Source organism: Pleurodeles waltl, chromosome 11 (assembly GCF_031143425.1).
Source record: "Pleurodeles waltl isolate 20211129_DDA chromosome 11, aPleWal1.hap1.20221129, whole genome shotgun sequence".
NCBI classification, from domain to species: Eukaryota; Metazoa; Chordata; class Amphibia; order Caudata; family Salamandridae; genus Pleurodeles; species Pleurodeles waltl.
The window spans coordinates 539,620,927-539,633,084 of NC_090450.1; the positions used below are offsets into that span (position 1 = coordinate 539,620,927).

At 45.0% G+C, this 12,158-nt stretch overlaps 1 protein-coding gene across 2 annotated transcripts in view; it reads right to left on the minus strand.

Annotated features, from left to right (window-relative positions):
• BMP1 (bone morphogenetic protein 1) overlaps positions 1-12,158 on the minus strand; it is a 405,539-nt gene that overhangs the window by 222,420 nt on the left and 170,961 nt on the right. For both annotated transcript variants that reach the window (XM_069213962.1, XM_069213963.1), the window contains exons 5-6: positions 4,447-4,625; positions 2,232-2,337 (exon numbers count right to left, since the gene is read on the minus strand). In XM_069213962.1, the coding sequence (XP_069070063.1) occupies positions 2,232-2,337; positions 4,447-4,625 (285 nt within the window). The remainder of the gene's footprint in view (positions 1-2,231; positions 2,338-4,446; positions 4,626-12,158) is intronic.

Consider the following 12,158-nt stretch of genomic DNA (forward strand, 5'->3'; position numbering starts at 1 on the left):
AAGCTTTTCTGCACCTTTACAGCTGATAAGGCTTGTTGGATGCCAGTCCAGTAACTCACCCACACACTCAAAGCTACAACTGCAGGGCACATCATGCAGCCTGCATTCAACATCTGCAGTCCATCCCCAGCTGAACTTTGCATCCCTTTGCCAGCACTGTTGTGTACACTGTAAAAGCAGCACTAACATGAGTCCCGGTCAGCACCAACAACAGTCAGGGCAAATCTGCACCCAGACGCGATGGGCCAGGTAAAAATGAACTGACTGTCATGATCTGGTCTGGGACTGCACACTCTTAAGCCTGCAAGGGTTCCACATAACTCATACTCTAAGTACTGTTTTGCTACAAGTAGTATTTCTCCATAAATTTCAATGCAACATTTTTGCTGCAATTTAGTTTTGCTTCTAAAATTCATAACTCTGGTTATACTTATGCAATTCTGTTTGCTTTGATGTCTAAATTAAGATAAAATAAGCTCTATTTTTTATGAACTGGTGTCAATTCTTATCGTCCATGTTGGTACTTTTAAATGTTTAACACATGTTCCTCTAAGTAAAGCCTGACTGCTCTTTGCCACACTACCAGGACTGAGCTAAGGGTTTACTAGTGTGAATCCAAGGACCATCTTTCGGGTATGTGAGAGCAAACCATTGTGAGGACTAACCGTCCACACCACACAATACTCCACTTTCTTACACCATATAAAACACTACATCTCAATAAAACATGTTATTTGAGACCCACACTCAAAAGATACGGCAACAAACTGAATTTGAGAATGAACTTCATCACAAGAAATGCAACCATGCATTCCTTTACAGGAGCTGCAATATTGATTACAAACTTAGTGCCACTGAAATTTCGGCAGTCTGAATCTCTATTTTTCGTAACAAAATAAAATAAAAAATAAATACTTTTGCCTTTGAGAGCCACCTAAATCATTCATTATCCTTTGTTAAAACATGACAGTCTCCTCTGAAGTTTTTCCCTCTCAGCCACCTACACTTTCACATCTATTTCTCTTTTCTGTTGTTCTCCTACCTCCAAAACTTTGAACAGCTCCTTTACTCATGTTACATTTTTCTTCTCCTCGCCTAACTATTCTCCCATTCTTCGTTCCCACGTCCATCTTGATTCCCTTCCTCTCCTCCCTATTTTATTCCACCACCAACTACGTTTATTCAGCTTCTTGACTAATTCTGGAACCAGCCTAAACCGGGTTTGTTATCGTTTTGTGCTTATTCAATTGTTTTTTTTTTTATCTTTATTTTCACCATTTTATTCATGCGGCAGCAATCACATAATATCAGGCCGAAAAAAACATCTTGGCCCTTCAGAAGAAAATACAAGTTAAGACAACAACACAAACAACTCCATTGGCATTTCATGTACAGTGTTATTGATCAATATAATGCTTAGACAGTACTTCACTTTTGTTTTCAATGTGCCGGTGCTAGAGAGAATTCTGAAGCCACACCGCGTCCCTCTATCCATCGCTTCAAACCCAGGAGGACCCTTGCACTTGTTCAATAGATAAACTGCTTTTTCTTCTATCCAGTGCGATGTAGCTAAAGCATGTCTTCTCTTGTTTCAAGTACAGCACACTGATATCTCAGGGTGGAGTGTGTTTATAAGAATGCCTAAATAAATAAATATACCAACTTGGCACTGCTCAACTGATCTAAAAGAAATAGTGTCTGCCTAGTGCTAGTCTTAAAATGGTTACCCCAAAAACTCACCACAAAAAAGATCCCAAAGATCCCCAACTACAAGAAAAAAATCACCACCTACAAGTAAAGTCTTGAGTGTTCCTATTGATGCACAGGTCACCTGGCCTTACTAGGGGTAATGTCCGGTCACTGGCAAGCAATGACCAGTTAACTCCCTAACATGTATATTGGTTGAAATTTGGAGACCAATGAAAACAGAGGACAAACTCCCACTGTAAGGGCCTGTTGAGAGAAAACGTCTAGGTATGGTTTTGTGAGGCTGTGTCACCTTGCTCTTGTATGATTCTGGATAGCCTTCTGTATGTTAAACAGTGAGCTCAACAATCACAGAAGCACACTGAAGGTCTACTGTTTGATTCATGCTTTTGCTAGCATCAGAGCCAGTGGTTAGAGTGCTCTAGTCGTATATACTTCAATAAAGAAGTTGAGTAGCAGTTTGCAATGGTGTGATTATTTTCCCCCTCTACCCTCCATCAGATCATAGAACTCTCTTGACTCACCTGGAGAAAGTGTTGCGTGCATAGTGCATAATGCTGTCAAAATCATAGATTTCCCCGAGAGACTCTACTTCTTCTGGTTCCATCTTAAGGAAGTTATACTCCTGCCCTGCGGAAAGAGTGGAAGAGAGAAACAGTGTGTAGGTTAGCATAACTGTAGCACTGGTGAGGCAGGGAGGAACCTATTCAGCACGTATCCATTAGCCCAAGCTGTGGTCTGAAGGTGACCAGGGCAAAGAAATGGCCAACAGAGAAAAGAGAGTAAAAAGATGGCAAATAAAAAAGGCCTGCTGGATAGAGAACCGTTTAGAACACAAAATGGGGGCAAAAAGTGCCAAAAGGGTAGCACAGAAAACGCCAGAATGGACACGCACACAAAGGGGTAGCGTGGAAATGCAGAAACAGCTGCGGATTGCATAGTAAACGACAAAAGAGTTAGGCATGGGAGCACCAAGTTGGCCAGAACGAGAGAACCCAGAAGGACTAGGGTTCAAGAACATCTACAGGGCCATGGGGAAGTGACCACCATCAGGTTCAAAAGCAGTGAACCTCATTAGGACCCCAAAGAGGGATCTCTGATTTGACATTAAGGAGGAACTTTCAACACGAAGAACCTCTGAAAAGGACATGATGTGGGAGCACCAAAAAGAGCAGGGAATGAGCAATAAAAAGGGCAGAGAGGGAGCAACAAAAAGGTTAGAGAGGGAGCAACAAAAAGTTTCAGGGAAAGAGTACTGATTGTGCATCAAGAATCCTCATTTCCAACATAAGGTAAGCGTGAGGTCTTCTCTTTTGATCAACAGGGTAAGCCACTGAATGTATGGATGAACTAATATGATTAGCTCTGCTTATTTTACGTTCCTTCCATTCAGTCACTAAATAACAATAATTCACAGCCCGTGGAACATCAGAGGCACCACTGGAATGCCTGGACAATCGTGTTATATGACCAATTAGGCCGATTTCATCTTCCTGTTAATTGGTCACCACCTTCTCCCTCCTAATCTGCTTATCTGCCTTTGTGCATCCAAGGAGTGCTTTCCCAGGAATTGAATGCTAGCAGTAGAGAAAGACAAAGAAAACACCTGATTGGCAAGGGTCAAGGGACAGGCAAGTTACCATCGGGTTCCAGTCTGTTTAAATCTGCACAATCACCTCCCTCAGATGCAACCGAGCCTTTAAAAAAATAAAAATCACTAAAAAAATATGTAAATGCTCCCGTCGTCCACGCCAAGAAAATTGAAGACATACTACCTTTCTCCCCTTCTACACAGAATAAAACCTTAACTTCCAGGCTCAGATTTCAGACTCACCAGCCAAACTATGCTTCTCTACCAACAAGCACGACTATACTGCGAATCAATGTGCATGACTGCCCATGTTAAAGGATTAAATAAGTATTAGTCACTCTCACCCTGATGGATTTACTCTAGCTGCCCTCAATGGTGGCATCACCCACGAGGCAGTAGCAATCACTGCACTCCCAATCTGGGAGAAAAATTCACCATCTCACAAGCCAATGCAATGCAAGAAGCAAAGACACTGCCAGAATTAAAATCAGAAGGGGCAAAAAGGAAATAAATCTGAAAATACGCCTCAAGTTATGAACTCAGGACCAAAGCCAAATTCACACCCGAGGCCTGCCTCTAAACGCCAGAACATATCTCAAAACACGTCTTTAACAAGTACCCCATCTGCCACTGACTTGAAACCTTCCTATTCCAAACTCCAGTCTTCCACGAAACTGCTCCCCTACACCCTTCACTAGACTTACAGCCACAACACTGAATCAGTGCCTTACCCAGATCAACATTATGTACAATGCTATGTTGCTCCCTTGCTTTAAGTTGCATCATGTAAGTGAAAATGTAACTGAAATTTTGCACGAAAAGTAAAACAAAACATTGTCCCAAGCTAAACATCTATAAATTGATTGATTAGAGGGTTGCCTTGAGAACGAAGGAGCAAGGTTATGGGGAAACAAAGTGTTAAAAGGAAAAGGAAGGTTCAAATGGCACAGGAAAAGTCAAAGGTCTAAGAGTCCTAAAGGATGAATCATGAGAGAAGCAAACACAATAGATCAGGTAGAGTGACAGGTAAGGAGTACTGTATGAGAAGAAAATATACATAGTGCAGAGAGGGAGCCTGAAGCTGATCCCTGCATGGAAGGCCATGTGGCAAAAGCAAACAAGTCTTCTCACATGCGTGCCCTCATTACCTGGCTGGATATTCTCCCGTATGATGGAGACATGATCATCCCGGTCGGGCCTTGTATGTTCATGCCAGAAGCCTATCACATGGCCCAGCTCGTGCACCACGATTCCAAACTTGTCACAATTTTTTCCAATGGAGATGGCCTGGGGACCCCCTCCTCGTCGACCGACGTATGAACAACACCTGCATGGCAAAGAAGAGAAAAGGTTACAGAGAACTGTTCATATCAGACTGTAGTTGCATCTCTTCTGTTTGGTGTCTGCAACTGCATGCAACAGTGTCCATGCTCAGTTTTCACTGCAAAAGTATCTTTGTCCTCGCTGAATGGCATGGAATGTAGCAAAGCAAGCTGCATAAATGGTCACTTGTGTCAGTCACCACAAAAACAATCAGACACTTGTGGGAACCAATCAGGGAAGTGAGTGAGCAATATGGCAGTTATACAGGGACACAGATGAGAAATGACTAGTGGAAGTTACATAAACCTACTAGAAGCTTTAAGGAATGTGATTGGATTATTGTATCCTCCACTGATAAGCAAGCACCTGGATTCTATTGGCCCCTAGGGAGTGTTCTGCAGAGACCTATCCCTTGCCTAATATGACCCCAAGCCACGTATGAGGTTCCCAACGTTCGATTTAATAAAAGTACCCACATGTTACACACACAGATAAACGTATATTGCATCAGAGCCCCCTTGAATCCACCAAGATCATGGTAGTTTATTTAAGAACGAAACCATTGAAATGCTGATCCAAAACACGCTTTACAAGATTGTGTCAGATGCTTTTGAAAACGAGCGATGGAGATTTGATTTGAAGAACGATATCAGGAAATTATCAAATGTAATCCGCTCCATAAACTTTTGGCAGATAAACTGTATGTTTTATGGTTAAAAAAATCTCATGAGGTCTTCTGAGCTAGAGGCATACCCAGGGATGCCACTTATATGAAATATTTGATGTTACAGGCATCACAATTGCTCCTATTAAGGATATCCCAGTTAAGCGGAAAAGAAATCCCCCAAAAATCACAAAGCCTAAAAAGCCCACCGCTGCGGGTTTGCTGTGCTTTGCTGTATCCTATTGTCGTTTCCACTCCATCTCCTGGAGTGAGCCTTCACTGCTCAACTCTATTACCTCTGTAGATTGAGGTGACCAAACGGAGGGGCTCCATTATCAATCTGGGGTATACCAATGCAGTTAGCCTTGCAACAAAAGAATAAACAACAATACTTACCACAGATGGTGCAGAGTAACCACGCCGTGTTCCAGGATCACAAGAAAAGGCCTCACACCCAGCTGGGTATATTTCAAAGCCCTCATGGTGGTGTGTAATAGGGTAGACTTGGGTAGAGGTTGTCCTCAGTCCTATATCGGGCTGTCACTTTTAAAGTGGCACTGGCTTTACGAGGCAGTTCTGGCTAGCCTTTAATAAGGCCCCTTCTATCAACAGTTGCAGTGCAGCACGGACTTTCAAGTGCCCAGTACCTGTGAGGTGATGAGGAGGCCGGTGTTCCCAAAGTGTGCTACATAACTAACCTGAGAGTTGGCACTGGGCAAAAAAGATGGTGGTGCTCGTCACAAGCAGGTGTAGAACAGTGGGTGGCTAGCTCTCCTGAAGCGATATACACATATAGTGAGTCGCCCACATCCGTAATTGCCAGGATGTGTGTGTATTGGGAGGGGAGTGAGGTAGACAAGCAGAAGAAGCACCAGGAGGGAAGTTGTTGGCACATTAGGAAGCTGATCTTTTTGCCACACAATGACTACTGAGCCTCTGTCGTGTACAGACTCGGCAGTACATTTGGCAAGCACTTCAGAGGCAGTATGTCTTCTAAGGAAAACCAGCAGCACTGGGGAGGTGAGTGAGGTTGGTTGCGCCACGGAGAAACAGTAAGAAAGATTCCAATTGTACAGAAATGTCTGGGACGCGCATCATACAAAGAGAATTTTTAATAATGTCCTGGGGCTCTTGAGGATATTAAGTGTTCAACTGCCTAAAGAAAGAGAGAGATAATCAACAGATGACAACAATTAAGCACACATTACAGGGACACGAAAGCACGAATAGGAGGTGCCAAAAGTTGGATAGTTGCCTTTTCACCTCCATTTCGTACATTGAGAGTAGGATGAATGTACTCATGAATGGTGCACATGAAACAAAGATCCTTATATGGTGACTTCTACCACCGTCTGATTCAGGGGATCTGAAGAACAACAACTACGAGAGGCGGTAAATTTAAAGAGAACTTGGCTACCTCTATGACTGTCATGCAAGCTTCTTGACTACCAAAATTAGGCTCCTCTGGAGGTTGAAAAGACCTTCAGTCAGCACTGACAAGGGTGACTTGAGACAAAGCCAAGAAGCTGGACTACACACTGAACAGTTAAAGGCTTCCAGATCCTAGTCGTGTTACACAGCAGTGTGGGAAAGACTTGCAGGTCATCAAAAAAGAATTCATCACCATTGGTGTAGAAGTTTTGCTGTGGTTCGCGGTCAGGCTACAGATCATCAAGGAGGACAAAGCATTTATGTTCATCAATCCGGAGGCAGATAGGGATTATCTTTTAATGTTAAACAGGACAATATTTTTTTAGCTGGGGGTCTTTCGGTATTATTTTCCATGCAGAAAATTAAATTTAGTTTTGATTCAGGTACTATTACATTTACCACAATAGGACCAGAGGAGGCAAAGATTAGATGAGGCATGTACCGGATGTCCAGGAGTTAGTTGTCTCCAGTAGATGCAGTGAGAGGAGGATTGTTAAGAGTGATGATGTGTCTCCCTGTTCCTCTCTCCACCCCAACCCAACCTTCACCCACCTACTGCCTGGGTGTTAGGAATTAGACCGATTTGTTTTCATCAAGAGATGGAAGAAAATAATATTGCTTCTGAATGCTTCCAGGTTTCATTTTACATCCAGTATAGGATATTGGTGCTTTTCTCTAAGACGTTGCTACGTCTTTCTGTGTATTCCAAAAAAGCGACTTGTGCTTTAGACTTTGTCATTACTTCCATATTTTGTTTCAAATCAATGTAGTCTAAGTGGGCATTCCCTCTGAGAATAAAAACATACTCTAATATTAAGGTGTGAGAAGTGTCCACAAAGTGCAGTGGGGGAGCACTGTGGTGTAAACATAATAATGGATGAGGGTTTTTTGCTTACTTTTATGGGCACAAGCTTTTTTGTAAGCAAGATGTTTTTTAAGAGGGTAACTGTAGGAAGGTAGCCTCTTTCTAGCCTTGCTATCCCCACTTTTGGCCTGTTTGTGAGTATATGTCAGGGTGTTTTTACTGTCTCACTGGGATCCTGCTAGCCAGGGCCCAGTGCTCATGGTGAAGACCCTATGTTGTCAGTGTGTTTGATATGTGTCACTTGGATCCTGCTAGTCAGGACCCCAGTGCTCATAAGTGTGTGGCCTGTATGTGTTCCCTGTGTGGTGCCTAATTGTATCACTGAGGCTCTGCTAACCAGAACCTCAGTGTCTATGCTCTGTCTGCTTTTAAAATTGTCACTGCAGGCTAGTGACTAATTTTACCAATTCACATTGGCACACTGGGACACACTTATAATTCCCTTGTATATGGTACCTAGGTACCTAGGGTATTGGGGTTCCAGGAGATCCCTATGGGCTGCAGCATTTCTTTTGCTACCCATAGGGAGCTCAGACAATTCTTACACAGGACTGCCACTGCAGCCTGAGTGAAATAACCCACACGTTATTTCACAGCCATTTTTCACTGCACATAAGTAACTTATAAGTCACCTATATGTCTAACCCTCACTTGGTGAAGGTTAGGTGCCAAGTTACTTAGTGAGTGGGCACCCTGGCACTAGCCAAGGTGCCCCCACATTGTTCAGGGGAAATTCCCCGGACTTTGTGAGTGAGGGGACACCATTACACGCGTGCACTACATATAGGTTACTACCTATATGTAGCGTCACAATGGTAACTCCGAACATGGCCATGTAACATGCCTAGGATCATGGAATTGTCACCCCAATACCATTCTGGTTTTGGGGGGACAATTCCATGCATCCCCGGGTCTCTGGCACAAAACCCGGGTACTGCCAAACTGCCTTTCCGGGGTCTCCACTGCAGCTACTGATAACCCCTCAGACAAGTTTCTGCCCCCCTGGGCCCTGGGCAGCCCAGTCCCAGGAAGGCAGAACAAAGGATTTCCTCTGAGAGAGGGTGTTACACCCTCTCCCTTTGGAAATAGGTGTAAAGGGCTGGGGAGGAGTAGCCTCCCCCAGCCTCTGGAAATGCTTTGATGGGCACAGATGGTGCCCATCTCTGCATTAGCCAGTCTACACCAGTTCAGGGATCCCCCAGCCCTGCTCTGGCGCGAAACTAAACAAAGGAAAGGGGAGTGACCACTCCCCTGACCGGCAACTCCCAGGGGAGGTGCCCAGAGCTCCTCCAGTGTGTCCCAGACCTCTGCCATCTTGGATTCAGAGGTGTTGGGGCACAATGGACAGCTCTGAGTGGCCAGTGCTAGCAGGTGACGTCAGAGACCCCTCCTGATAGGTGCTTACCTCTTTCAGTAGCCAAGCCTCCTTTCTTAGTAGCCAAACCTCTTTTTCTGGTATTTTAGGGTCTCTTCTCTGGGCTATTCCTCAGATAACAAATGCAAGAGCTCACCAGAGTTCCTCTGCACTTCCCTCTTCGACTTCTGCCAAGGATCAACCGCTGACTGCTCCAGGACGCCTGCAAAACCGCAACAAGGTAGCAAGAAGACTACCAGCAACATTGTAGTGCCTCATCCTGCCGGCTTTCTCGACTGTTTCCTGGTGGTGCATGCTCCGAGGGCTGTCTGCCTTCACCCTGCACTGGAAGCCAAATAGAAATCTCCAGTGGTTCGACAGAATCTTCCCCCTGCCAACGCAGGCACCAAACTTCTGCATCACCGGTCCTCTGGGTCCCCTCTCATCCTGACGAGCAGGGTCCCTGGAACACAGGAGCTGGGTCCAAGTGTCTCCCACAGTCCAGTGGCTCTTCTGTCCAAATTTGGTGGAGGTAAGTCCTTGCCTCCCCACGCCAGACAGCAAACCTGTGTACTGCGTGATTTGCAGCTGCTCCGGCTTCTGTGCACTTCTCTAAGGATTGCTTTGTGCACAGCCAAGCCTGGGTCCCCAGCACTCCGTCCTGCAGTGCTCAACCTGCTGAGTTGGACTCCGACGTCGTGGGACTCCCCTTTTGTGACACTGAGTTCACAGATCTTCTAAGTGCCTGTTCCGGTACTTGTGCGGGTGCTGCCTGCTTCTACGGGGGCTCTCTGAGTTGCTGAGCGCCCCCCCCCATCTCCTCCTCCAAGGGAGACATCCTGGTCCTTCCTGGTCCCCAGCAGCACCCAAAATCCTCAACCGCGACTCTTGCAGCTAGCAGGGCTTGTTGCGGTATTTCTGCCTGGAAACACTTCTGAAACATCCAGCACGCCGTGGGACATCTTCCATCCAAAGGAGAAGTTCCTAGCCCTTTTTGTTGTTGCAGAATCTTCGGCTTCTTCCACCCAGAGGCAGCCTTTTTGCACCTTCATCCGGGGTTTCCTGGGCTCCTGCCCTCCTGGACACTATCGCGACTCTTGGACCTGGTCCCCTTCCTTTACAGGTCCTCAGGTCCAGGAATCCGTCTTTAGGTGTTTTGCTGGTGCTGTGGTTCTTGCAGAATCCCCTATCACGACTATTGTGTCTTTCTGGGGTAGTAGGGTAACTTTACTCCTACTTTTCAGGGTCTTGGGGTGGGGTATTTTGGACACCCTTACTGTTTTCTTAAAGTCCCAGCGACCCTCTACAACTTCCCATAGGCCTGGGGTCCATTCGTGATTCGCATTCCACTTTTGGAGTATATGGTTTGTGTTGCCCCTAGGCCTATGTCTACCTATTGCATCCTATTGTGATTCTACATTGTTTGCACTATTTCCTTACTGTTATTTACCCGTTTTGGGTTTGTGTGCATATAATTTGTGTATATTACTTACCTCCTAAGTGAGGGTATCCTCTCAGATACTTTTGGCATATTGTCACTAAAATAAAGTACCTTTATTTTTAGTAACTCTGAGTATTGTGTTTTCTTATGATATTGTGCTATATGATATAAGTGGTATAGTAGGAGCTTTGCATGTCTCCTAGTTCATCCTAAGATGCTTTGCCAAAGCTACCTTCTATCAGCCTAAGCTGCTAGAAACACCTCTATTCTACTAATAAGGAATAACTGGACCTGGCACAGGGTGTAAGTACCACAAGGTACCCACTATAAGCCAGGCCAGCCTCCTACAGTAACCTCATGTCTATGGAGCGCCGGTGTCTGCTCTCTTCAGTTCTTCAGAAAGTGGCACATCTGACACCCCTCAGGGTTTCGCTGCTTCTCTAATCTACCCCCAATAACTCCAAGATCTTTGCAAGTGCCACAATGAAATGCCACTCACTCACTATTGCTTCACCAGCGAGTCTCCTTCCACTCAGTGCTCACCATCTGCGGATGATCAGTGACTGATCAACGGATGTAATTGCTTTGCTAGTGAATCTGCTTTCTCCGAGGCTAAGCCTACTCAATAATGTTCCCCGATTTGAGCATCTGTTCCCGTTGAAAGTGTCTGCTAGTGCCATGCTGTGACTGATCAGCAGGTGAGCAGTGGTTGCACCAGTTTGTGCTGGTCCCCCTACAATTTCGACTAGTGCCACCATTTGAATGGCCACTAGGTGAGTAATAAAATACACACACTTATGGAGCTCCTCTACTAAACAAACTCCTGAGACTATTCATCATGGTCACTGGAAGATTGTGAGAAAGAGGAAAAACAGAACACTGAACCACATCAAAAAGATGCATAGTGAGGATTTAAAATACAAGAACATAGATGGGTCCAGTTTCAGGTGAGTGGGGTATCTAATAGTTTATTCCACGGTCTTGGAACACAGTAGTGAAATCATGTTTTCTTATGTGATGAGTGTGACCAAGGAACTTGTTTTTTTAGGGTCGAGCCTGCGTTGCATGCGCTCGCGCATGCGTATCGCAGCGAGACACTTTAGTATTTAGAAAAGGGCTCGGAGCCCTGTCAACTTCACGTCAGTGTTTTTTATTGGTTCGTGGGCTTGCCTAATAAAATCTGCTTGCTTTCATTAGTCGAAGGCAAACATACATCATGCCTTTTCCGGTGGCTTGCCCTCCCCGAGCGCAGCGACCAAGTACAGAAAACATGCGAGGCTCGCCGTTTTCCATCGGGCTCGTGGACTTCTTTTTCTCTCATTTACAAGCCGGATCTTGCTTGGCAGAAGTCGAGCGCTTTACATAGTTCATTTAACTTTTTCGGGTTTCGTACATAAATGCACTTTTGCCCGATAGGTGAAAAGTCGGGTTAGGAGTTTACAACGCGATCAGCTCTAACATGAGCAAACGCGACACCCGTTGCATTGTAAATGCTTGTTATTTTTATTTTTAGGTCGAGCGCGCAAGCACTCTGATGTGTTGTAATTTCTCTGTGGACTTTTAACCAAGCCTATCACTATCACTCGTTCATGGCTTGCCTTTCAAAAGTCCTTTGCTATCATTGGTAAATGCTTTACATTTGTCCCTCCTTGGGGCAGTTTTGTTACCACCTTGGCCATCGACCCTGTTACATGGGTATTTGCAAGTTTGCTGATACTTTTGACTGCGAACGAACTTCTTTTTCCTTTTGTCTCTCTCCTTTCCGCAAAACAACAACTTTGG